This window comes from Pelophylax lessonae (genome assembly GCF_965119305.1).
Source record: "Pelophylax lessonae genome assembly, chromosome: 1".
Taxonomy (NCBI): Eukaryota; Metazoa; Chordata; class Amphibia; order Anura; family Ranidae; genus Pelophylax; species Pelophylax lessonae.
In genome coordinates, this window is record NC_138768.1 from 65,738,477 (window position 1) to 65,766,163 (window position 27,687).

General features: G+C 42.0%; 1 protein-coding gene across 6 annotated transcripts in view; it reads left to right on the plus strand.

Moving 5' to 3' along the window:
- The window catches only part of NEDD4L (NEDD4 like E3 ubiquitin protein ligase), a 629,231-nt gene that overhangs the window by 596,180 nt on the left and 5,364 nt on the right, over nt 1-27,687 (plus strand). For all 6 annotated transcript variants that reach the window (XM_082259755.1, XM_082259756.1, XM_082259753.1 and 3 more), the window contains 8 exons: nt 6,330-6,400; nt 9,390-9,485; nt 10,937-11,010; nt 17,149-17,209; nt 18,348-18,407; nt 21,381-21,488; nt 23,990-24,086; nt 25,615-25,687. In XM_082259755.1, the coding sequence (XP_082115881.1) occupies nt 6,330-6,400; nt 9,390-9,485; nt 10,937-11,010; nt 17,149-17,209; nt 18,348-18,407; nt 21,381-21,488; nt 23,990-24,086; nt 25,615-25,687 (640 nt within the window). The remainder of the gene's footprint in view (nt 1-6,329; nt 6,401-9,389; nt 9,486-10,936; nt 11,011-17,148; nt 17,210-18,347; nt 18,408-21,380; nt 21,489-23,989; nt 24,087-25,614; nt 25,688-27,687) is intronic.

The window sequence follows — 27,687 nt, forward strand, 5'->3', positions numbered from 1 at the left end:
TAAGCAGAATAGGAGCAACCAAGGATACATACAGTCAGGTCCCTAAATATTGGGACATCGACACAATTCTAATCTTTTTGGCTCTATACACCACCACAATAGTTACATAGTTTGTGAGGTTGAAAAAAGACATCAGTCCATCCAGTTCAACCTATGATGTGTGTGTGTTTGCTGTTAACAGTACATTGTATACCCCTGTATGTTGTGGTCTTTAAGGTGCCCATCTAATAGTTTTTTGAAGCTATCGATGCTCCCTTCTGATACGACTGGTTGTGGAAGAGAATTCAACATCCTTACCGCTCTGACAGTGAAGAACCTCTTACGTATTTTAAGGTTAAACCGTTTTTCCTCTAGTTTTAGTGAGTGGCCACGTGTCTTATTGTATTCCCTTACTCTGAAAAGTTTGTTCCTTATACTAGGGTCGCCAGTACAGTATTTGTACATTGATATCATATCTCCGCCTCCCCCCCCCCAATTGTCTCTTCTCCAGAGAGAATAAATTCAGTGCTTGTAGTCTTTCCTCATAGCTGATGTCCTCCATTCCCCTAATTATATTTGTTGCCCTTCTCTGGACTCTCTCCAGTTCCAGCACATCCTTCCTGAGGACCGGTGCCCAGAACTGGACAGCATACTCCAGATGTGGCCGGACCAGAGTCTTGTAGAGTGGGAGAATAATCTCTTTATTTCTGGAGTTTATCCCCTTTGTTATACATGCCAGTATTCTGTTGGCTTTGCTTGCAGCGGCTTGGCATTGCATGCCACTGCCAAGCCTGTTGTCTGTCTACCAGTACCCCCAGATCCTTTTCCTTCCTAGACTAACCCAGAGGTCCCCCCCCCCCGTGAGTAGCTTGCTTTCGTGTTTCTGACGCCCAAGTGCATTACTTTACATTTTTCAACATTAAACCTCATCTGCCATGTAGTTGCCCACCCCATTATTTTGTTCAGATCCACTTTTAAGGTTTCCACATCCTGCATAGAAGATATTGGCATGCTTAGTTTAGTATCATCTGCAAATACTGAGATTGTACTCGATATCCCCTCCTCTAGATCATTTATGAATAAATTAAACAGGATTGGCCCCAGGACAGAACCTTGGGGGACCCCACTTTCTACACCCGCCCAATCCGAGTACTCCCCATTAATCACCACCCTCTGGACTCTCCCCTGGAGCCAGTTCTCTATCCAGGTACTCACCTTATGGTCCATACCTACCTTCCTTAGTTTGTATAGTAAGCGTTTGTGGGGAACGGTGTCAAAGACCTTTGCAAAGTCCAGATACACCACATCCCCAGGCTTACCTTTATCTAGGTGGCAGCTCACTTCATCGTAGTAGGTTAATAGATTGGTTTGGCAAGAACTATTTTTCATGAATCCATGCAGATTACTACTAATAATACCATTTTCGTTACTAAAGTCTTGTATGTGATCCCCTCCAAAATCTTGCAGACTACTGATGTTAGGTTGACCGGCCTATAGTTACCCGGGATATATATCGGCCCATTTTTAAATATTGGTACCACGTTGGCTTTTTTCCAATCAGCTGGCACCATACCTGTCTGTAGATTATCCTTATAGATCAAGAATAAAGGGTCTGGCAAATCACCTGGCTGAGCTCTTTAAGAACCCTCGGGTGCAAGCCATCCGGTCCCGGTGATTTATTTATGTTAAGTTTCTCTAGTTTAGTTCTAAGTTTATCTTCTAGTAGCCATGGCGGTACTTCCTGAGGTGTATTATTTAGTTTAGCCTTACAAGCTGGGTTAGTGTAGCCCCCCAATTCTTTTGTGAAGACTGAAGAGAAGAAATTATTTAACACTTTCACCCTTTCACCTTTTCTCTGTCCTCTGTGGCAAAATTTCCTTTGTCGTCTTTTATGGGGCCAATGTGCTCTGGCCTCGCTTTCTTACTGTTTATATACTTAAATAATTTTTTGGGGTTCTTTTTACTCTCTTCCGCTATATGTCTCTCGTGCTCTATTTTAGCCGCCTTGATTTCGTCTTTACATTTTTTATTACCGTACACTCTTTGTAATGCTTGCTGGATTTGAAATTAAACAAACAAGATGTGTTTAACTGCAGACTTTCAGCTTTAATTTGAGGGTATTTACATCCAAATCAGGTGAACGGTGTAGGAATTACAGTTTGTATATGTGCCTCCCACTTTTTAAGGGACCAAAAGTAATGAGACAGGTTAACAATCATAAATCAAACTTTCACTTTTTAATACTTGGTTGCAAATCCTTTGCAGTCAATTACAACCTGAAGTCTGAAACACATAGACATCACCAGACACTGGGTTTAATCCCTGGTGATGCTCTACCAGGCCTCTACTGCAACTGTCTTTAGTTCCTGCTTGTTCTTGGGGCATTTTCCCTTCAGTTTTGTCTTCAGCAAGTGAAATGCATGCTCAATCGGATTCAGGTCAGGTGTTTGACTTGGCCATTGCATAACATTCCACTTCTTTCCCTTTGGTTGCTTTCGCAGTATGCTTCGGGTCATTTTCCATCTGCACTGTGAAGCGCCGTCCAATGAGTTCTAAAGCATTTGGCTGCATATGAGCAGATAATATTGCCGGGAACACTTCAGAATTCATCCTGCTGCTTTTGTCAGCAGTAACATCATCAATAAATGCAAGAGAACCAGTTCCATTGGCAGCCATATATGCCCACGCCATGACACTACCACCACCATGCTTCACTGATGAGGTGTTATGCTTTGGATCATGAGCAGTTCCTTTCCTTCTCCTTACTCTTCTCTTCCCATCACTCTGGTAAAAGTTGATCTTGGTCTCATATGTCCATAGGATGTTGTTCCAGAACTGTGAAGGCTTTTTTAGATGTTGTTTGGCAAATTCGAATCTGGCCTTCCTGTTTTTGAGGCTCACCAATGGTTTACATCTTGTGGTGAAACCTCTGTATTCACTTTGGTGAAGTCTTCTCTTGATTGTTGACTTTGACACACATACACCTACCTCCTGGAGAGTATTCTTGATCTGGCCAACTGTTGTGAAGGGTGTTTTCTTCACCAGGGAAAGAATTCTTCGGTCATCCACCACAGTAGTTTTCTGTGGTCTTCCGGGTCTTTTGGTGTTGCTGAGCTGACCGTTGCATTCTTTCTTTTTAAGGCTGTTCCAAACAGTTGATTTGGCCACCCCTAATGTTTTTGCTATCTCTCTGATGGGTTTGTTTTGTTTTTTCAGCCTAATGGTGGTTTGCTTCACTGATAGTGACAGCTCTTTGGATCTCACATTGAGAGTTGACAGCAACAGATTCCAAATGCAAATAGCACACTTGAAATGAACTCTGGACCTTTTATCTTGTAAATGGGATAATGAGGAAATAACACACACCTGGCCATGGAACAGCTGAGCAGCCAATTGTCCCATTACTTTTGGTCCCTTAAAAAGTGGGAGGCACATATAAAACTGTTGTAATTCCTACACCTTTCACCTGATTTGGATGGAAATACCCTCAAATTAAAGCTGAACGTCTGCAGTTAAAGCACACCTTGTTTGTTTCATTTCAAATCCATTGTGGTGGTGTATAGAGCCTAAAAGATTAGAATTGTGTCAATGTCCCAATATTTATGGACCTGACTGTACTTGGTCTGGACATCTGTCCAAGTTGGCATTAAACAAAGCCCAATGTCATTTTGCAGTTTAATAACCAAAGTTGAGCCATTGGACTGTTGAATTGCAGAGATAGGATTTAGCCCAGTACAAGTTTGGCATTGTTTCTGACTTTGACATAAGTTGTGGCTTAGTATGCACCCTATTCCTAGATTCTCTGCACAAGGATTTCATAGAAGTTTATACTATGTTCTACATACAGCACACGTACAAGCATTCTAGCAATATTTAATATATTTTAAAACGAACTCTGCTCTGAATTACAACTAACCTATCTAATGTCGAGGCTATTATGTAGATATTATAAGTTACATTTAGTTCCATTTTCAGAATTACTAATGCCATCAGTGCGCACCAAGTTTCGTTGCTAGATTTTGGGTTTTTTTAACAGTCAAAACCTGCAAGCAAGCGTCTCCTCAACCATGTGACAGTGCTGGGGCCTTTTGATTGACCGCTCAGGCACAGTGTGAAATTGTGGGAAGTGAGGGTTTTACTTGCACTCTGGTGACAGTTTGGGTAGTGGGGAAGTAATGGTAAGCTATGTACAGGCATCTTATAGTGGCTACTTTGCATCAGCTGAATTAGTTTGTTGGGTTGTCACTCTGTACAGAGTTGACTTAAGTGCTGAACTTTGTTATATTTTAATAAATTTTGTTTTCTGGTCATGGGTACACACTAAATAGAGGTCTCAAGTTCTCCTTTCTGCCATGCATTAACCCTGTGGTCTCCAAATTGTGGCCCAGGGGCTGAATGCGGCCCTTTGCTCACGTTTATTTGGCCCCTGGGGCACCTTTCTTTCCACTGATACAAGACACTATTCCACCAAATAAAACCGACGATGGGGCATAATTCCTGCTTCCGACATCAATAACATGGCACTATTTCTCCAATAACACCAAAGACGGGGCACTATTTCTCCCAATGGTGGGGCACTATTCCTTCCACTGATACCAATGATGAGACACCATTCCTCCACTGACACCAATGATGGTATACTCCCACTGATACCAATGATAGGACACCATTCCTCCCACTGACACCAATGATGGTATTCTCCCACTGATACCAATGATAGGACACCATTCCTCCCACTGACACCAATGATGGTATTCTCCCACTGGTACCAATAATGGTACACTATCTGTCCTACTGACACTAATGATGGGATAGTATTCTTATTCGTCCCGCTGATACCAATGATGAGACACTGTTCCACCCACTGACACTAATGATGGGACACTATTTCTCCCACTGATACCGATGATGGGGCACTATTCCTCCCACTGATGACAATGAAGGGGCACTATTCCTCCTACTGATACCTATGATGGGGCACTATTCCTCCTACTGATACCAATGATGGGGCACTATTCCTCCCACTGATGACAATGATGGGGCTCTATTCCTCCCTCTAAAACCAATGATGGGGCACTATTCCTCCCGCTGACACCATAGATGGGGGTGCTATTCCTCCCCTTTTTACCAAAGGTACATGGTTTACTCCCACTGACACCAGGACAATTTCTACTCCTAATGGCCACAGTCCTGCCCCCCTAAAGTCTGAAGGACAATAAACTGGCCCTATGTTTGAAAAATTTGGAGACCCCCTGCATTAACCAATAAGGGTGCATTATTGGCTAATAATAGTAGTGTTTTGATTGGTTTGCTGATTGCAAGAAGGGGCAGAGCTGGAAGATGGAGAAATCAAAGCTCTATTCAGTGTGCACCTGAGATTGGAAAACCCCTCAGCACACCCTGCACAAATCAATATATAACCTATAACCTATAAGCAAAGTGAGAGCTCAGAACGGAGCTTGGTGTGTATGTGTGTGTGTGTGTGGTGCCTTTCCTCCAATCAGCTCTCACACACTGTAACTGCAGTCTCCCTGCCCCCTCCTCTGTGTTTCTGACAGATGGTGAAATATTTTTAACACAATCTGCTGCTTTGTAAGGGTGTAGGGAAGAGAAGACTGCAGATAAACAAGTAAAACCTATTTTGGAGGATTTGTTTCATCTCTGTGTATCATCAGAGGCTGTTCACTTCACTGGGTATATGTGAGGGTTTACATCCACTTTATGAGTTCCAGTATAGCTCTAAGGGGGGGCAGCATGAGAATGAAAAATAATGGCAGGTTATATTTGCACATTTGCTTCATTTCCTTTGCTTTATTTACAGTGAAAATATCTTCAAAACACATATATTCTTTATTTCCAAACATGTCAGTATCTTAATACCAGCTCCTTCATATAAATGGGAATAACCCTGAGCCATGCTGTCGTCACATTCTCCATGATTCCAGTCTATTATGTGCCCAGCAGATTCTAGCAGTCGTTTATGGCGATCACAGCAGAGTTCATTATACGATATAAGAGCGTGCAGCGAGCAGTGCTGTGTTCCCAGCCTGGCGGCACTGCTGGGAAATGTGATGTGGACAGACAGCAGGAACACAAAGCTAATCAGTGCTTAGATGATCTCATTACTGTAATGGAAGCTGCTGTGCATTATGGGGAGAAAGTGCCGTGTGTCCTATTACTTGTATCTATCTGATTTCCTGTCTCTTTCTATTTCTTCCTGTAATTGGGCTCAGAAGCGGCATCTTATTAGTGATATTCATTGTCAGGACTCAAGAAAACCTCCCAAACTGTGCCATGTTCCCTGTCAGTTGGGTTTTTATGTGTCAACAGTGTTTATTGCTTTCTTGCAGGGTTTTTTATTCGGCCTTTCTACAAAATGATGCTGGGGAAACAAATAACGCTGAAGGACATGGAGTCTGTGGTAAGTTTCTGAAATCTCTTTAGCCTGGCCTAATAAGAACTATATAAACATTGCAAGGACTATTCCTTGGAGCCAGAGTTCTTTTAACAAATACAGACCCCACAACAAAAGTGGGGGAGAAGGCTTCCCGACCATAGGTATCAATTAGCAGCTGTTCCAGAAAGTCTGAAGGGTGGGATCCCTCAGCTCCCTCAGGCAGGCCTATTAGCCTTATGTTGCTCCTCCGCAGCCTATTCTCCATATCATCCTGCTTCATCAGCAATTGTGTGACTTGTAGCTGGAGATTGTCAGAGGCTAGCTGTAAGGGGGGCAGGGAGTCTTCAACCCCACTGATCCGCTACTCCGCATCTGTGACCCTTTCCCTTAATTTCTGGAGGTCCTGGTGAACCAGGGAGATGTCAAACTTCACCTCCTCAATCTTAGTGGTAAGGGATGCTTGGCATTGAGATATTGCTTCCAGGACCCTCTCTGTCTCGGCTCCCGCCGCGCTTACCTCCGGTCCCGCTGCGGCGCCATCTTGGGCCTGAAGCTCCTTCTCCAGGCGTCAAAATTTATCCAGCTTGGCGGTGGTGTCCACCGATTTTTTTTTTTTGGCGGCGACATGTTGCGGGGGGTCAGGAGGCACAAGGGGAGGCAATCCAGGATGTTAGGGTGCAGGATATTGAAGATTAGGAGAAACGGCCGGCGGAGCTCCTCTCACTCGCGTCCTACCGCATGCAGCTCCAGCCACGCCCCTCAACAAATATAGACCCTCAATGGATACATCCCCATTCCCCTATTACCAGACTGGCTAATTCATTGGTCTCCAAACTGCGGCCCATGGGACAAATTTGACCCTTAACTTGCTTTTTTCCAGCCCTTGGGGGCACTATTTCTCCCAATGACTTTAACAATAAGATATAATTCTTCCCACTGACACCAGCGAGAGGGCACTATTTCTCCCACTGTTGCCAATGATGAGGCACCACTCCTTCCACTGACATCAGTGATGGACACTACTCCTTCCACTCACATCAATGATGGGACACTATTCCTTCCACTGACCTAAATGGCGGGGCACTATTATCCCTACTGATACCAATGACGTGTCTCTATTCCCCCCACTGATAATAATGATGGGGCACTATTATCCCTACTGATACCAATGACGTGTCTCTATTCCCCCCACTGATAATAATGATGGGGCACTATTCCTCTCACTGACACCAGTGATGGTGGCAATATTCCTTCCACTGACAGAAATGATTGGGCACTATTATCCCTACTGATACCAATGACGTGTCTCTATTCCCCCCACTGATAATAATGATGGGGCACTATTATCCCTACTGATACCAATGACGTGTCTCTATTCCCCCCACTGATAATAATGATGGGGCACTATTCCTCTCACTGACACCAATGATGGTGGCAATATTCCTTCCACTGACAGAAATGATTGGGCACTATTATACCCACTGATACCAATGACGTGTCTCTATTCCCCCCACTGATCATACTAATGGGGCATTATTCCTCTCACTGACACCAATGATGGGGGCAATATTCCTTCCACTGAACCCATGGATGGAACACTATTTTGCTAATAAAAATAGGGCATTGTTCACTCCCATCGATGCCAGGACGTTTTCTACTCCCACTGGCCACAGTCCGACCCCCTATAAAGTCTGAATGACAGTAAACTGGAATTTTGTTTGGAAAGTTTGGAGACCCCTGCTCTAAATTATCATCGCCAGTGCTATTCTGTACCAGTAAACCAATCATTTGGTATTGCTTTGCATATGGATAGCTAGAAACTGAACAGTTGAAAGCCAAACATAAGGTTTTTTTGTGTGAAAACACCAAACCACAAAGACACAAACTAGGTACAACTGTGCAATCAACACATGGGATTGAGGTTCTGTTTCTGGCAATGTTACTTGCTTGTCAGCTGATATATGAAGTCGATTTCTTCACTTTTATTTTAGTTTCAATAATGCAGAGAATCCAGTTTCAGTTTTTTTATTAAAGATCCAATCCAGTACTCTCATCATTTGGTTCACATGCCCCCACAAGAGGAATAGATACTCCCCCAAACCCCCAGGTTAAGAACACTTGGAATGAAGCCTAAGACTAAGTATGCAATGAAGTCCCAAGTTTTTTTTTTTTAACAACCCATTATTTCCAAAAGTAAAAATGCAACTCTTTCTGCAATACTTTCCTCCTTTTTCGTGCTGTCCCTGCAGTCTCATCTGCTTTGCGATCCAGTGTTGGTCCTCTTCTAAGTTAAATGATGCCCATTTATATTCAACCCATTTCCTGGTTTGCAGGGTATTACCACAGCACCCTGGACTCTGTATAAGGGCCTGTGTTGTCAGGATTTTGTTTGTTTCAAATATATTTTTGTATTCTTATATAAATCAATGGGAATGCAAAGCCTGCTTGAGGCCAGGTTCACACATATGTCGCTGCGAGTTCCTGGCTGTCATCTGGTGCGTCCCTGTTCATTTGTTCAGGTGCGAATTAGGTCTACATTTTTGCCTGAATTTGTACCTGAATCTGACCTAAAGACGCACAGGACCATTTTAGAGCACTTGCCGATGGGCCGCAGCATATATACTGCGGCAAAGTGGCGCTATTGTGCGAAACGACGTTCCTGTACGTTGTTTCGTTCAAAAGCCACTAGATGGAGTGATTGCACCGTGATTGGCATGCAGGGATGTCCCTTGCACTTGTTTCTCAGCAATCACACTATTGTGTACCCTGTAGGTTCAACAAGCTCTAAACCCCATGTGTAGAAGGTTTAATAATCATTATCACAGCCAGATGTCAGTGAGCACAGGCGTGTATAAGCCGCCATGTACCCAAACTCTGCCACTACTTTGTTGGTGCTGTTTTTTTGTCAGGTATAGGTGATATCATTCTAAGTGATCTTCAAAATGTATTTCTGTTTTATTAAATCTCGTTATTGGAAATCTCTGACATGATTTTATCTCTTCTTACACCCTAGGATAGCGAATACTATAATTCTTTAAAATGGATATTAGAAAATGACCCAACTGAGCTGGATCTCAGGTTCTGTATAGATGAAGAGAATTTTGGCCAGGTATGTACATGCATAAATATACATTTACAGATGCATTGTTGCTTTTTAACCATTCAGTACAGCAGAGAATGTAAATTGATCTTCCTTCTGTGAATTTCAGAAAAGAAAAAACACTGGTAATGCCCACAGCAGCCCATCATGTTATTCCCTTTCTGCTCTCGTTTTCATTAACATGTTCCCAACTGTAGATTGTAGAATGTGTACCTAATCTGTGTTAAGGTTACTTTGTTTTTTTTGTGGACTGCACATACGATTTTTTTTGTATAAAAAAAATTTCTGCTGATCATGGGTGCAATGCTTTGCAGGCTCCCAATAAAAAAAAAATAATATTTTTTTTACGTGCAAAAAGATGTGGATTTATCATTTTTTGAAAAGGTGAACTTATCCTTTAAGCCCCTGTTCAACTGCATAGAAAGGTAAATGTTTAAGTAGAAATTGGTAAAGGTTTCAGTTAAAGCCCCATAATATTATACCTGCTTGGAGAGCCAAATTTTTGTAGGTTTTCTGTGCTTGATATAGTCCTAGCATTGTGCAAAAAGGTAAATCCGCACAATTAAATATAAAGTGGTATAGTGTCAATAATTTGGGACACATAAAGAAAATACAGCAGCTATATAGAACCTCCTTCACGAATGGGAGAAATGAACTATAGACAAATATGTATACAGCGCTATATAAAATCAAATAAAGTGACAATGTGCATCATATAAATCAATAAACTCGCTTACAGTGCAATATATATTCCTCTTAGGTGCAATATATAATGTCCATAAAGTGCATTCAAAGTAAAGTGCACTTTACTTTGAATGCACTTTATGGACATTATGTATTGTACCTAAGAGGAATATATATTGCACTGTAAGAGAGTTTATTGATTTATATGATGCACATTGTCACTTTATTTGATTTTATATAGCGCTGTATACATATTTGTCTATAGTTCTAGCATTACCTTTGGTTGTACTGTCTTATTGTGTCCCAAATCATACTCTGATGAAGCCATGGCTTTCACACACTGCGTTAATGATGAACTAATAGCCTAAACCGTATGCTGTTTGGAATAAATGACTGTATTATATTGGGCTATTTTTGCACTAGACACTACTAGTTCTGGATCTGGCCAACGGGGTGTAAAGCAACGATTTGCATGGCTCAGAAGACCATCCTAAAATGAGGGAAAATTCTCCTATTTTGGGATATGTGAAAGAATGGGACATTCCTTCTTTATTAAGAAGAGGACCTTCCTGTGCTATACACTAATTAGTGAAGGCTTCCTGATTGCTTTAGTCCCTTCTCCCCATAACCTGTGTGGTTATACTGTCTCCTATAGTGTAAAAGAGACACCTTATATATTTAAAAAACTTATGTATTTCCTACACAATTGTCTTCGCCTTCCAACTTAAGATAATGTTGTATATTAAGAGCATGATCTCCTTTCTTTTATATTTCAGACTTACCAGGTTGACTTGAAGCCAAATGGATCAGAAATGGTCGTAACAAATGAAAACAAGAGGGAGTATATTGAGTATGTGTTCCTGTTCATTATACCCATATTAATTTCTCATTGATGTCTGCTTAACGGTCCTGTTACTTCCCTACTGTCATGGCTCAGCTGTATTCAGACTGGCAGAGGAGTCTACACAGGAGTCTTCTTTTTTTAAGTATAATTAAAGCCTTAAAGCCCAACTCTGGGCAAAAAAATGTATCCCTTGCAGTGGGGCTTTGCCAGCATTGTAGGGGTTAAGAGCTCATTTTATCCTGGGGGGGAGGAGAAACCATTTTACGTCTCTGTTCTCTACTCCCCTGGAGGGAGCCGCTCCCCCATGATCTGGCGGTGGACTGTCTCCCATTGTCCTTCTGTCCAAAACAGGACTATATACCCTGCTACAGTCTTGATGATGTCAAGACCACTAGAGTTCAGCAGTGCAAAAGCTGCGGGGACCAGTCTAGCTGCAGAAAGGAGCAGAGGATCAGGTAAGTATATTTTCTTTTATTGTTTCCCTAGACATAAACAAGCAAATAACCCTTGCCATGTGGGCACAATCCCGCTGCAAGATGGAAATTATTTATTTGCCCGGAATTGTGCTTCAGTTAAAACTGGCATACAGAATAGCATGTTTCTTATTGTTTTTATTGCCTTTTACCTTTTTAGAGGTTTGAAATATCTGTGCGCTGCAGAGTCTGGGACATATCAGTCTTTGGAGATCCCAATGCATGTCACTGAAAAGGCACATCTTAAGGCTACAAGACCCTGTCAATCACAGCAGAGCTGGGCAGTGACCCTGCCAATCACAGCAGTGCTGGGCAGTGACCCTGCCAATCACAACAGTGCTGGGCAGTGACCCTGCCAATCACAGCGGTTCTGGGCGGTGACCCTGCCAATCACAGCGGTTCTGGGCGGTGACCCTGTCAATCACAGCAGTTTTGGGCAGTGAGCCTGTCAATCACAGCAGTTCTGGGCAGTGAGCCTGCCAATCACAGCAGAGCTGGGCAGTGCCTTGCCAATCACAACAATGCTGGGCAGTTACCCTGACAATCACAGCAGAGCTGGGCAGTTACCCTGACAATCACGGCAGAGCTGGGCAGTGATTCTGCCACAAACGGCAGGGTGCTGAGACTGAAGTTGAGGCTGAGTGGGATGCGGAAGCACACTGCTAAGGGCAACAATGCTGCTCCTGTTTGCTCCTTATGTGTTGTCACCTCCTTACAGGAAATGACTGGGAATAACATTTAAAAACAGTTTTTATATAAAAGTAGAAGCCGCCATAAGAAAAAGAATGCAGGGATATTAATAGATAAAAGGCATGGTAGGATGTAGATTTTTGTTTTCATTTTTGGGTTTAGGAAACTTTAATTATGCAGGCAAAATTAGCATTTTTTAATTTATTTGTAAAATTCGGTTTTATATTTATGTTGTAAGGGTTTGAGTTTTTTAACTTTACTTTTTTTGTAAAGAATAAAAGAGCTCCAGTCTGTTTTGTCTGAAAAAAAACAGTATGTGATTTGACACAGGAGTTCTACTTGAAGAAGTGTGTCTTGCTTCTGTTCCATCTTTATAGAGAAACTGACATGGCCTACACCTTTCTGAGTTAACAGTTCTGAATCATTGATCAATTTTGGTGTCTACAAGCACCTGTATTAGTCTTCAAATTATCCCAGTGTTCTTGCGAGGCCTCCTATTATCCTAGCCCTAGGCTGTATAGGACCCAAAATTCTGCATGAGACTGGCTACCTTCAAGAGATGCCAGGAGAGTCAACTGCCTAGTAAAATTCAGAAATATTTCAGTTGAATAATAGGGGGTGATTAGTAGACTCAGGAGGAGGTAGAGTTTTTAGCTTAGAAAAAAGACAAGACTACCCTTACATCCTAATCCAGGGGTGCCTCCTGTGGCCCGAGGAGCCCTCCGATGTGGCCTGCGACCTCCTATTCTGGGACGGTGCGTCAGCAAGCCCAGATCACGGCTTTCAGACCCGCCATCCCAGAGCATCCGTGTTCTGAATGGAGTCGGTGCTACAGGAAGCATAGCTGCAGAGGGAGCAGAGCCAACTAAGCCGATGCTTCCTGTATAATGCCGGCTCATGTCGGAGGCAGAGTTATACCAATTTCACTCCACCTAGGACAGCGACAGCCAGCAATACCTGTAGCAAGGGAGATTCCTGAATGGAAGATTATTATTTAGGGTCAGTTTTTTATTCTAAAATCACAGTTTATATACAGTATGGGCATATATCTTCTGCAGTGGTTACTCTGGGCTGCTTTCAAACTGATCTGCATGTCCAATGCAGTGTACCTGTGGGTTACCTGCACTGAGTCATAGACTTCTGTTAATACCTGCGGGTTTGGTGTGCTTTAAGAAAGTGCACCACACCTGCAGGATTTAATAAAAGTATATGTCAAAGTGCAGCTAACCCTCAGGAAAGCCACAAGTGCACTGCGCTGCACCCATAGTGCGGGTAAACCACAGCGAATCAGTGTGAAAGCGGCCTAAGACCCATTTCACATGATCTATCCGATTTGGTCCGCCTGTCCATTTTTCAGGCAGACCCAATCGGTTCCTCCATTCTCCTCTATGGAGCAGCAGATGTAAATGGACTTGTGTCTGTTTGCACCCGCCTACATCCAATCTGATCAGCTAAAAAAAAAAACAGAAGGGGATCTTTCCCCTTCCATCTGGGTGGATCGGAGGGCCCATAGTGTAAAGCAGGCTGTATCCGTATCTGCTCTGTATATACAGAGTGGACATGGAACTCTCATCCGCCTGCTCTGCTCATTGTGGCCCGCCACCGGTAACCAAGTCGGTTAAGTGGCCTGCGTACTTGAAAAGGTTGTACACCCCTGTCCTAAGCCTCATGTGGATCCATTTCAAGACCCAGGTGCTTGCAGGCACTACAAGGTTAACATTTTTACAATTTAGTTACCTTAGAAGCAATACAGGCCAGATCAGGTTCACTTTAGCAATACAGGCCAGATCAGGTTCACTTTAGCAATACAGGCCAGATCAGGTTCACTTTAAAGTGTTGCAAAAAGTGGTCACCTCCCCCACCTATAACTGGTCTTGACAGTAAGGAGCACTGGAAGGGCAAACGCAGATCAAAAAAGCAAGGGGATTTCCAGTCACTACTTACCAACCAGCCAGCGACCAACCGAATTAACCTGTCTAACAGTATGCGTTAAAAGCAGGGGTTGCACACATTTGCAAATACATGCGTAAGCTGCAGGCCACGGCAAGGCACCCTGATATCTGCAGACCCTAACTCTATCTTTAAAGAGTCTCCACAATGGGAGCACATGCATTCTGATGAGATAGATGGAGGACAGGTGACTAGAGGGAGCCCACCCCTCCTTAAAGGCACAGGGTCACACTGAACACCCAGCACATTGTAAAATGGCAGCAAAGGTGTCAGTGCGTTACCTGACCAATATAAACGATATTGCAAAAAGTGGTCACCTCCCCCACCTATAACTGGTCTTAACAGTAAGGAGCACTGGAAGGGCAAACGCAGATCAAAAAAGCAAGGGGATTTCCAGTCACTACTTACTTGTCTAACAGTATGCGTTAAAAGCAGGGGTTTAGTTGCACACATTTGCAAATACATGCATAAGCTGCAGTCCACGGCAAGGCACCCTGATATCTGCACTCTCTAACTCTACAATTTAAAGAGTCTCCACAGTGAGAGCACATGCACTTTAAACTGTACCTGTCATTTAAGTTCATGCATCAGCTGAATCACAAGCATCCTAATGTACTTGATTTACTGTGCTTTACTGCCCCTTTCCTTCAGCTGGATATCTAATTCAAGTGGAGCTGTCATTTAAATTCACACTTTACCAAATAATGTGTCATGAATGAGGTCCTTACCCAGCAAATTTTTCATTTTGAGCGAATAAGTACTTCTTATTTACAATGAAAAATTAAAAGTTGCTTCTACTTTGCTCCCTCGTTCCAGCTAGATCACACACACACACACACACACACACACACACACACACACACACACACACACACACACACACACACACACACACATATATATATATATATATATATATATATATATATATATATATATAACCAGGGGTGTACGAAAAGTAATGCAAAAGTGGTGAGCATAACGTTTTCGTTACTGTAGAGTAACTTTTTCTTTTTGTCTTCTTCTTTTTCATTGAAATTAGATAATGGATTCCAAGCAAGAAGAAACTTGCAATCATTGAGTTCTTGATGAAGGAGGGGTGCAGGATGTCCGACATCCACAGAAGGCTATAGAATGTTTAGGGAGATGACACCATTGACAACAGCAATGTGCACAGATGGATGAAGATGTTTAAAGAAAGGGAAACCAGCACTGAAGACAAACAACACAGTGGGAGACCATCAGCATTGGACAGCCTACACCCCTCCTTTGTCAAGAACTCAATGACAGCACATTGATTTTGCTTGGAATCCAATATTTACCTGCAATGATAAAGAAGAGGAGTTAATATAGAGGAAAAGTTATTCTATCAATGTGAAATTAAACTATCTATGTAAGCTGATTAAAACGTTGTGCCTACATTTGTATTACTTTTTGTCTAGCCTATATACTGTATAGACACTATAGTGTCAAAGTATTGGGATGCCTGCCTTTACACACACATGAACTTTTTAATGGCATCCCAGTCTTAGTCCATAGGATTCAATATTGAGTTGGCCCACCCTTTGCATCTATGACAGCTTCAATTCTTCTGGGAAGGCTGTCCACAAGGTTTAGGAGTGTGTCTCCGCTCTAAGTCATCCTAAAGGTGTTCTATTGGGATGAGGTCGGGACTCTGTGCAGGCCAGTCAAGTTCCTCCACCTCAAACTCGCTCATCCATGTCTTTATGGATCTTGCTTTGTGCACTGGTCAAAATCATTTGATGGAGGGGGCGATTATGGTGTGGGGTTGTTTTTCAGGGGTTGGGCTTGGCCCCTTAGTTCCAGTGAAGGGAACTGTTAATGCCTCAGCATATTAAGGCATTTTGGACAATTTCATGCTTCCATTTTTGTGGAAACAGTTTGGGGATGGCCCCTTCCTGTTCCAACATTACTGCGCACCAGTGTACAAAGCAAGGTGGATAAAGACATTGATAAGCAGTTTTTGGGTAGAGGAACTTGACAGGCCTGCACAGAGTCCTGACCTCAACCCTATGGGATGAATTAGAGCAGAGACTGTGAGCCAGGCCTTTTCGTCCACATCAGTGCCTGACCTCACAAATGTGCTTCTGGAAAAATGGCCAAACATTTCCATAGACAAACTCCTAAACCTTGTGGAAAGCCTTCCCGGAAGAGCTGAAGCTGTTAACAGCTACAAAGGGTGGGCCAACTCAATATTGAACCCGATGGACTATGACTGGGATGCCATTAAAATTCATGTGCGTGTAAAGGCAGGGATTCCAATACTTTTGGTAATTTAGTGTATATACTGCTTATATAAACATTAATCTGATCTCGTTCACATATATTTCTAGAAACGCAGAGTATTGCTAGGTAGAAACATAATACAGACTGGTTGGGACTCACTGTATTCTAGAAATGTAGCAAGCTGCAAATGTCTATCTTCTATTACAGTACAGTTGCCCAATAAAAAGAGATATTCACAGCCCTTAAGTCAACTTGACATGAAAAGGGGGAAAAAACTCTTGCCACAATTACTTATTCACTCTTTTGTTTTTACTTGTCATCATTACATAATACACCTTTTTCCATTCCACACAAAAAGCTCCTCTGCTGTGTAGCTCTTTAAAGTGACAATAAATCAACCAGGACATAAAAAAATGGATTATTCCAACTGAACCCGTACAAGTGACCCACAGGTCATTGTAATTGAGAACCCAGGCATGGCTTCTATGGATAATGTATTAGGAGCTGGGTAATATGTTAACCATGCACCCCAAGGGAGGGGAGTTCCGTCGTGTCCCTGCCGACATTGCCAGAGGGATTAAAGGCATAGTAATAGGACTATGAGAAAGGCGTAAAGCCGAAACGCGTCAGCATTTGTCATGTTGTCACCGCTATCCATGTTGGAATAAAGAATTTTACTTGGAAGAAGCCTTTTTGTGTGCCGGCTTTATTCATATAACATAGTAATAGGACTGTGTTAAATGTTCTATTGGGTGCATCTTTAATTTTTTTTTTTTTTTTTCAGCCTAGTCATTCAGTGGAGATTTGTTAACAGGGTACAGAAACAGATGAATGCATTTTTAGAGGTATGTTCTCCTTTGTTTTTACCTACTGAAATTATTTTTACTTTTTTTTTTTCTGATCCGATGGCTTCAGTAGGTTGTGTGCACTGGCTTGAAAAAAGACTGCTCTTTCTTGGTTCCTTTTTCATCTACCTATCTAAGTGCTCCTTCAGCATCCCCTCCTTTTCTCTTTGTTTTTCCTTAGTTGTTACCTAAGGCTCTGTCCTGGGACTTTTCCTATTCTCTATATTTACCTCCTTCCATGGTCATTTGATAACCTTTCATGGCTTCCAATACCATCTATATGTCAGCAGTGGCAGACATTGTATTTTTATTTGTTCAGTAGAATTTTTTATGACCACTGAGAGAATTGTGATATTTTCTACAAAATAATTCAAGGTGTCAGAAAACTTTAGAATGTCAAATTTGACCAAAAATATAGATTAACCCCCTCCCATCCGCGCTACAGCCTATAGACGGCTGCAGCGCGGACTTGAATTTTCGGGAGGCCGTTTTTAGTGATCACGCCCCCCCGCGCGCTCCCGCATTTCATATGGGTACAGTGTAGCATGACCGCGCAATTGTCATTCAAAGTGTGCGAGCGCTGAAAGCTGAAAATTGGCCTGGATGGGAAGGGGGTTTAAGTGCACAGAAGGCAAGTGGTTAAAGGAAACTTTTTTATGAGAAAAATGTGAGGGTGGCTATTGCTGACCTTTTCTTCTAAAATGTCAGTTGCCAGGCCGCCATTTTGGCCCAGTGACCTGTTTTTTATGTTTTTATTTTTCCCAACTTTCCTGATCAGTATACTTGTTCAGGGTCAACAACTGCAAGTATTTAATCCTAGCATAACAGCCAGGCAATTAAAATTCTCAAAAGGAGATTAAACAGTGGCATATTTCTTCCCTGATGGGATCTTTTTTTTTTTTTAAGATAATAAAGATTTACCTGTGCTCTGGTCCCACTAATGTGGCTATGCCATTCATTTAGAAACATTTATGAATGCTGCTTCGCAGTGCGTAGCTTAGAGAAGACAGTCTGATTTGGTTGCCAAAATAATTAGTATACTTGACTTTTCTGAAGTCGGTGCCGCAATTTATACTCCTTTTTCCACTTTATTTAAACGTACAATAATGGTTTTATTTATTTATTTATTTTTTTTTAGGGATTTACTGAACTCATTCCTATCGATTTGATAAAGATTTTTGATGAAAATGAACTTGAGGTATGTATACATCACAGTAAAGTATTCTGTATCCATAATTCAAAAGCTTTTATTTAGTTTTGGGTGCAGGATTAGGTGGCAGAACTATGTGCACATGTCGTGTAATCACTTCACATATCTACAAGTACAGGGTTAAATATATAGCGCCACCTTCTGGAAAAACATCAACAATGCGACCCAAAAATATAATTCATTCCTTATAGGACTATTATAGGAATATCTATATTCATTTTTATTTATTTTTATTTTATTTTCTTTTTAATATGCCCAATCTTGTCTATACTGTAATGGGCACTCTTTTGCTAGTAGGAACATTACAGGAATATTTATTTTTGGGTCAAACCTTAGTTCACTGTTCTTTGCAGGAAGGCTATTAGATAGTAGGGGTTGGAGCTCAAAGATATTGGATATTTCCTTTGTTACAGGTCCTCTTTACACCATTCTAAGCCTGCTATGCAATTAATATATCTCTTTATCTACTTTATTCTGTCTCACAAGTCTTAAAATTCTTCCAGCTAGCTAAAAGTTTCAGAGATTTTCTGTGATTTGCAATCCCTGTGAGGCTGATGTAAAAGATGGAGTGTATGGGAGTCATTGTGATGGGAAGGCTGCGTCCCTGGCAATGGTGGTTAGCACCTGCCAATTGGTGTACTTTGGAAGCTTTATTAGACCCTTAATCCAGTTGGCAGGTCCTAGCTAGCATTGCCAGATTTTAGTAACATTTGCCAAGCATGAATAACCATTCTAAACCAATCTATATTTAGGGGGAAAACCATCCATAACCAAAATATATCTAATCTATATACAGTATCTCACAAAAGTGAGTACACCCTTCACATTTTTGTAAATATTTTATTCTATCTTTTCATGAGACAACACTGAAGAAATTATGCTTTGCTATAATGTAAAGTAGTGAGTGTACAGCTTGTATAACAGTGTAAATTTGCTGTCCCCTCAAAATAACTCAACACACAGCCATTAATGTCTAAACCGCTAGCAACAAAAGTGAGTACACCCCTAAGTGAAAATGTCCAAATTGGGCCCAATGTGTCAATATTTTGTGTGGCCATCATTATTTTTCAACACTGCCTTAACCCTCTTGGGCATGGAGTTCACCAGAGCTTCACAAGTTGCCACTGGAGTCCTCTTCCACTCCTCCATGATGACATCACAGAGCTGTTGGATGTTAGAGACCTTTCATTCCTCCACCTTACGTTTGAGGATGCCCCGCAGATGCTCAAAAGGGTTTAGGTCTGGAGACATGCTTGGCCAGTCCATCACCTTTACCCTCAGCTTCTTTAGCAAGGCAGTGGTTTGTCCTGGAGGTGTGTTTGCGGTCGTTATCATGTTGAAATATTGCCCTGTGGTACAGTCTCCGAAGGGAGGGGATCATGCTCTGCTTCAGTATGTCAAAGTACATGTTGTCATTCATGATTCCCTCAATGAACTGTAGCACCCCAGTGGTGGCAGCTCTCATGCAGCTCCAGATCATGACACTCCCACCACCATGCCTAACTGAAAGCAAGACACACTTGTCTTTTGTACTCCTCACCTGGTTGCTGCCACACACGATTGACACCATCTGAACCAAATATGTTTAACTTGGTCTCATCAGACCACAGGACATGGTTCCAGTAATTCATGTCCTTAGTCTGCTTGTTTTCAGCAAACTGTTTGCGGGCTTTCTTGTTCATCATCTTTAAAAGAGGCTTCCTTCTGGGACGACAGTTATGCAGACCAATTTGATGCAGTGTGCGGCGTATGGTCTGAGCACTGACAGGCTGATCCCCCACACCCCTTCAACTTCTGCAGAAATGCTGGAAGCACTCATATGCCTATTTCCTAAAGGCAACCTCTGGATATGACGCTGAGCACGTGCACTCAACTTCTTTGGTTGACCATGGCGAGGCCTTTTCTGAGTGGAACCTCTCCTGTTAATCTGTTGTATGGTCTTGGCCACCGTTTTTTTTTTCAGATTCTCAGAGAGTTCTTTGCCATGAGGTGCCATATTGAACTTCCAGTGACCAGTATGAGAGAGTGAGAGCAATAACACCAAGTTTACCACACCTGCTCCCCATTCACACCTGAGAGGGAAAATTGCTTATTGGGCCCAATTTGGACATTTTCACTCAGGGGTGTACTCACTTTTGTTGCCAGCGGTTTAGACATTAATGGCTGTGTGTTGAGTTATTTTGAGGGGACAGCAAATTTACACTGTTATACAAGCTGTACACTCACTACTTTACATTGTAGCAAAGTGTCATTTCTTCAGTGTTGTCACATGAAAAGATATATTAAAATATTTAAAACAATGCGAGGGGTGTACTCACTTATGTGAGATACTGTATAGATTTATTTTTTATGGTTTATGCCATGAGTGGCGTAGATATATTTGTTATAGTGCAACTAGTAACCAAGGAGTGCTGAGACTCACTTTTGTGATTGAGAAATATATTGGGTCTACACTTCTCTCCGAAATGGTGAGTGCCACAAATTTTCCTTGCTTTAAATATTTAAGGGAACTTCCTTGCTGGCTGAATATAGTCCCGTTTAGATTTTATTTATCCACTCCTGTCTAAAGAGTAGATAAGGTATAGGAGTTAGTTTCAGAGACTTTCATATCTGGGTATGACGACTCCTTTGATGAAAAGGGGCCGATCGCACCAGAGAATGCACGTCATGATCCACATAAAAGTCCACTAGTGTGTTTAGTGCAGTTCTTGTTTTTTTTTCTTTTTTTCGCTAAAGTTTACTTACCTTTAACATTTTCACTTTCTTGTTTAACTCTGTGCACAACAGCGCAACACAGGCCAAAGCACTTGTGTGAACAGGGTGCATAAATAACTATTGTTTTCAATGTGTTCTTAAATTGAGCGCGTGTTAATCAAAGCAGATCAATGTATTTAGCGTGAACAAGCCCAAAAATATGTGCAGTCATGAGTAACTGATGAGAATTGTGTTTCATATTTCCAGCTTCTAATGTGTGGTCTGGGAGATGTGGATGTAAATGACTGGAGACAACACACACTGTATAAAAATGGATATTGTCCAAACCACCCGGCAATCCAGTGGTACTGGAAGGTAAGAAAACCTATTATTATCCTGATATTTTCAAATTGAACCAACTAATCGAAAGCAAACACTAATTGACTTCCAGCTCAGTTGTGCCCCACCCCAGCCCATCTAACGTACTGTAGGTCTCTCTGGCTACAGTAATAGAAAGATTTGCATTGGAGATGGAGAGCAATAGTATAGATCCACCTAAGATGTTCCAGGTTTTGCAGGATATTGCAGGTTTCCATTAGGCAGTGAAACATAAAACATAGGAAGAAACAGAAAATGTAATAGAAGGAAATCGTGCTGCTCACTTTTAGTTGCATGTCAGGAAAGTTCCAATTTCTGCTCTTTTTTAGATTGTAAAACCACATTACCAACACTAAGATACAGTGCCTTGCAAAAGTATTCATTTGCATTTTCCGTGTTTTGTTGCCTCACAACCTGGAATTAACATGGATTGTTTGTGGATTTGCATCATTTAATTTACAGAACATGCCCACAACTTTGAATATGTTTTTTTTTTGTTTTTTTTTTTGTTTTTTTTTATTGTGAAGCAAACAACAAATAGGACAAAATAACAGAAAATGTCAATGTGCATAACTATTCACCCCCCTAAAGTCAATACTTTGTAGAACCACCTTTTGCGGCAATCACAGTCATAGTCTCTGAGCTTGCCACATCTTACCACTGGGATTTTTTTCCATTCCTCCTTGCAAAACTGCTCCAGCTCCTTCAAGTTGGATGGTTTGCGCTTGTGAACAGTCTTACCACAGATTTGCTATTGGATTGAGGTCTGGACTTTGACTAGGCAATTCCAACACATTTACATGTTTCCCCTTAAACCACTCAAGTGTTGCTTTAGCAGTGTGTTTGGGGTCATTGTCCTGCTGGAGGTGAACCTCCGTCCTAGCCTAAAATATCACACAGAGTGGTACAGGTTGTGCTCAAGAATATCCCTGTATTTAGCACCATCCATCTTTCCCTCAACTCTGACCAGTTTTACCAGTCCTGGCTGCTGAAAAACATCCCCACAGTATGTTGCTGCCACCACCATGTTTCACTTTGGGGATGGTGTTCTTTGGGTGATGTGATGTGTTGGGTTTGCGACACACATAGCGTTTTCTTTGATGGCCGAAAAGTTAAATTTTAGTCTCATCAGACCAGAGCACCTTCCTCCATACATTTTGGGAGTCTCCCACGTGCCTTTTCGCAAAGTCAAAACGTGCCATTTTGTTTTTTGCTGAAAGTAATGGCTTTCTTCTGGCCACTCTGCCATAAAGCCCAACTCTATGGAGCGTACAGCTTATTGTCCTCCTATGTACAGAAACTCCAGTCTCTGCTGTGGAACTCTGCAGCTCCTCTAGGATTACCTTAGGTCTCTGTGCTGCCTCTCTTATTAATGCCCTCCTTGCCCGGTCCGTGAGTTTTGATGGGCGGCCGTCTCTTGGCAGGTTTGCTGTTGTGCCATGTTCTTTCAATTTGGTTATGATAGATTTGATGGTGCTCCTGGGGATCATCACAGATTTGGATATTTTTTTTATAACCTAACCCTGACTTGTACTTCTCAATAACATTGTCCCTTACTTGTTTGGAAAGTTCCTTGGTCTTCGTGGCGGTGTTTGGCTAGGGGTGCCTCTTGCTTAGGTGTTGCAGCCTCTGGGGCCTTTCAAAAAAGGTGTGTATATGTAATGACAGATCATGTGACACTTACATTGCCCACAGGTGGACATCATTTCACTAATTATGTGACTTCTGAAGGTAATTGGTTGCATTAGAGCTTTTTATGGGCTTCATAAACAAGGGGGTGAATACATACGCTCATGCCAATTTTCTGTTTTCTATTTCTAAAAAATAGTTTTATGTATATATTTTTCTCATTTCACTTAACCAACTTAGACTATTGTGTTCTGATTCATCACATAAAATTCGGATTAACAAAACATTGAACTTAAGGCTGTAATGTAACAAAATAGGTAAAAAGTCAAGGGGGGGGGGGTGAATACTTTTTCAAGGCACTGTATATGCACTTATCCTAAAAATGACATGCAGGAGCTTTAAAAACCAACTTCACTACTGTTGACCAAAACAAACTTTTTAGCAGATTTCATTATATCCTATGGAGACTGATTCTGAATGGGCGGGCCTCATTTATTATAATTAGCTGGTGCACTTTTAGTGTTCTAATGAGAAGAGTTGCTGGATAAGAATCTCTGTAGAAGTATCCAACCCTTGGGGAGTATCTCTCATAAACTGAAATTCCTATTGCAGGGAGTACCTAGAATTTGACTTTTATGTTTTGAAGACTTCTGGGAAAACAGTGAGCCTATTTTTTTTAGGCAAACTGATTGGTAGCCAGAGGTCATTGCTTTTTTACTGTTGCTGTTTTTATTTTCCTTCTGAATAAGTCTTGTCATTTTTCAAGGTGGTCAGGTTATATTTCCCACTCTTGTATGTTATATTGGAATAATAGAATTATAGTGTGTCATTCCTAAGCTTGTCTAATGTTGGACTGTACCTGTAACTAGGCTGTGCTGCTGATGGACGCCGAGAAACGGATCAGATTGCTGCAGTTTGTCACCGGGACTTCTCGTGTGCCTATGAATGGGTTTGCTGAACTCTACGGTAAGTTAATCTCCTAGAGTCTGGTATGTTTTATGGGAAGATGGAAATAAAAAAATAAAAAAACACCACTATTAATGTTAGAATTTCATCAAAATCTCTTTTATTTTAAAAAACTGTGAATAAATTGATATAACAAACACTACTTTCAGATGCTTTGCCAGTCATTTGACTGTGTGGATAAAAGTGGAACCCAAAAAAACTACCAGATAGGCCTGCACCACCCTGCTAGTTACATGCTTCTCCCTATCCAGAAGTACCAGTTGGCCTCAAGGTGGTGGTGACCTTTGGCTCCAAGTGTTGAATGGAGCAGCAGGGGAATGAAGGACAGCTAGGAAAATGCTGCTTGGGATTGAGTAGTCAAAGCATGACGATTTATCTTAAGGGGAAGATTTTTTATTTTAATTTTTTTTTACAAGTTTTTAAATCCTGACTCAAGGGTGGTTACCCCCACCCATTTTCTAGGCATGGTCTCAAAGTACTGCTGCACGCAATGGCACTCAAACATTATTACATGACTGTGAGCCCAGACTGGCGTGATGACCCACCTCCAGGTGGTGTGTCCATTATGCCTTGGTTCCATTTGAAGTAGATTGAATGATGCTGGCCATCATTCAACCCAGACGAGAACCAATGCCAGACCATGGAATGGGGGCAGTGCCAGAGGAAAGGAGTATTGCAGAAAAGCTGCCATTAAAATTTTTTTTTAACTTTAATATTGTTTAGTTAGGCTGTAAGGCCTCGTTCACATTGGCATAAAGAACATGCTTTCGTTTTGCGTTAAAGTTCTCCAAGCCCATCTTTAAATCACTTGCAGATGGTCTAGTACACTTTTCAAATTAACATCCTGTTTGATTTCGACCTTGTCTGCAATCTTTGGCAGACCTCCCAATTCAAGCCAATAGAGGTGTGCTACAAACCCATTTTCAACCCTCTAAAGATGTTTGGCACATATTTGCAGAGCACTGGGACAAGACTCTGGAGCAGGGTTTCTCAACCAGGGTTCTGTGGAGCCCTAGGGTTCCTCCTAATTTTGCTTGGGGTTCCTTGAGCAATCGGCAATGTCTGCCTCTCAGATAAGTTTCCAATGACACCATTGTTCCTTTTAGCTATCTGTAAGGGGGTAATTCTTCCCAATGATGACAAGAGTAAGGAGCGTTCTTCCCACTGACTGTCACACTAATGTATCATGAGTTGTAGATTTTTAAATTTTTAGCAGGGGTTCTCGAGACCAGAAATTTATTTCAAGGGTTCCTCTGTGTTGAAAAGGTTGAGAAAGGCGGCTCTGGAGGAACTTCCTGCTGTTAAACAGTTTTCTTTAGAATAAAAAAGGTGTTCAGAGAGCTTTAGATAATGCGTTCCAATGCTCTGAAACAGTATTTAATGCTAATGGCATTACTGAAGTGTTAAAAAAACTCCTTTTCTCTTAATTCTGGGGCAAGCTTAATCTAAACGTTACTCTGAGCTAAAAGTGTACCTATACATTAAATGATATTTCCTGTATCCTTATTTTGTTCTCTCATTATTCTAGGTTCTAATGGTCCTCAGCTGTTTACAATAGAATTGTGGGGAAGCCCAGACAAATTACCCAGAGCTCACACATGGTAAGTCATACAACCACTGCAGATTTTGTGTACACCCAGCTCTTCCTTCAGGCTGCTTTCACACTTAGCAGTTTTTGAAGCATTTTTGCATTAAAAAAAAAGCACAAGAAAGGCTGAAGAAAAATGTATCCCTCTAAATTCTATATATGTGTTCACACTGGTCCATTGTGCTTCCATTGCAGTGTAAAAATTCCTGCTTTCCACATTTTTGGTGCATATTTTGTAAGGTAAAAAAACACAGGTCCATAAAGACATGGATGAGCACGTTTTTGGTGGAGGAACTTGACTGGCCTGCACAGAGTCCTGACCTCAACCCGATAGAACACCTTTGGGATGAATTAGAGCGGAGACTGTGAGCCAGGTCTTCTCATCCACAAGTGGCCTGACCTCACAAATACACTTCTGGAAGAATGGTCAAACATTCCCATAGACACACTCCTAAACCTTATGGACAGACTTCCCAGAAGAGTTGAAGCTGTTATAGCTGCAAAGGGTGGGCCAACTCAATCTTGAACCCTACGGACTAAAGCTGGCCATACACTAGCCGAAAAATAGTTGAAACTCATTTTCGAAAAACGAAAAACCGGCCGTGAGAGCAGTCATCGTGCCATCATGTAATGACCGGATTTTGAAGATAAATCGTTCAATGGACGTTTTTTCGTTCAGTTTGTCACATATGCCGGGTGCAAACAGTTCGGCGGAGAAACACATTAACCTTTCAATTTATCGTTCCTTCGGCAGAATTTTCCAAACTGTTCCTTCGATATTTCTGCTCTGAACAGTTAAAAACTATTTTCTATTGGTGCCCATTAACTGAACGATCGGACGAAATGACAGATTTTCGAACGATTTTTTGGCTAGTGTATGGCCAGCATTATACTGGGATGCCATTAACCACTTAAAGTGGAGTTCCACCCATTTTAGTGACTTTAGATGTATGTAATCCCCTTTAAAATGACTTTTACCAATGGAAAGTTTTTTTTTTTTTTTGCTAGTAAATACCTTATTTTCTGCTTTATTTATCCTCTTCTCACTTCCGGGTCCGTCGGCGATTACGTCATTCGCGATTCGCAGTGTGTGCTGGGATGTATCTCAGGCCATGAAATCTCGCATTATTACACAGGAGATGAGCTGTACTGCGTGCTCTGCCCCGCCTCCGCCTCCTCTCAGTGAGCTGTACTGAATGTATTGTATTGAGGCCATGCTCCGCCCCGCCTCTGCCCCGCCTCCGCCCCACCTCCTCTCAGTGAGCGAGGACTGAAAGCATTATATCCTCACTGAGCTCACTGAGAGGAGGCGGGGCGGAGCACGCAGTACAGCTCATCTCCTGTGTAATAATGCAAGATTTCATGGCCTGATATACATCCCAGCACACACTGCGAATCGCTGAATGACGACCGGACCCAGAAGTGAGAAGAGGATTAATAAAGCCGAAAATAAGGTATTTACTAGCAACAAAAAAAAACTTTCCATTGGTAAAAGTCGCTTTAAAGGGGATTACATACATCTACGTAATCCAATTTATTAAAAATGGGTGGAACTCCACTTTAAGGACCGGGCCTATTTCTGACATTGTTGTTTCTATGTTAAAATCTTTTTTTTTTTTTTTGCTAGAAATTTACTTAGAACTAGGGATCGACCGATTATCGGCAACACCGATATATCGGGGGCTGATCTGCGCTTTCCCAGATATATTGGAATCGGTCCAAGAGGTTACCGATATTTTTCGGGAAAGTGCTGTACCGGAGAGATGCCTGCAGCTAGAGGTATCACCCCGGTACTGGTGTCCATAGCCGACGATCGGCTGTCTTGTAATGACAACTGATGCGGCTGAGAAGCCACCCGGCTGTCATTACAAGGAGCGGGAGGGGGCCCCTCCCTCCGCCTTCCGCGGCTCACCTGGGTCTCCCCAGCCTGCATGGCTGCCGAAGACCCAATCAAAGCCGCATTCGGCTCTGATCGGGTCTCCATGTAAAAACCCGGACGTGATGTCATGACAT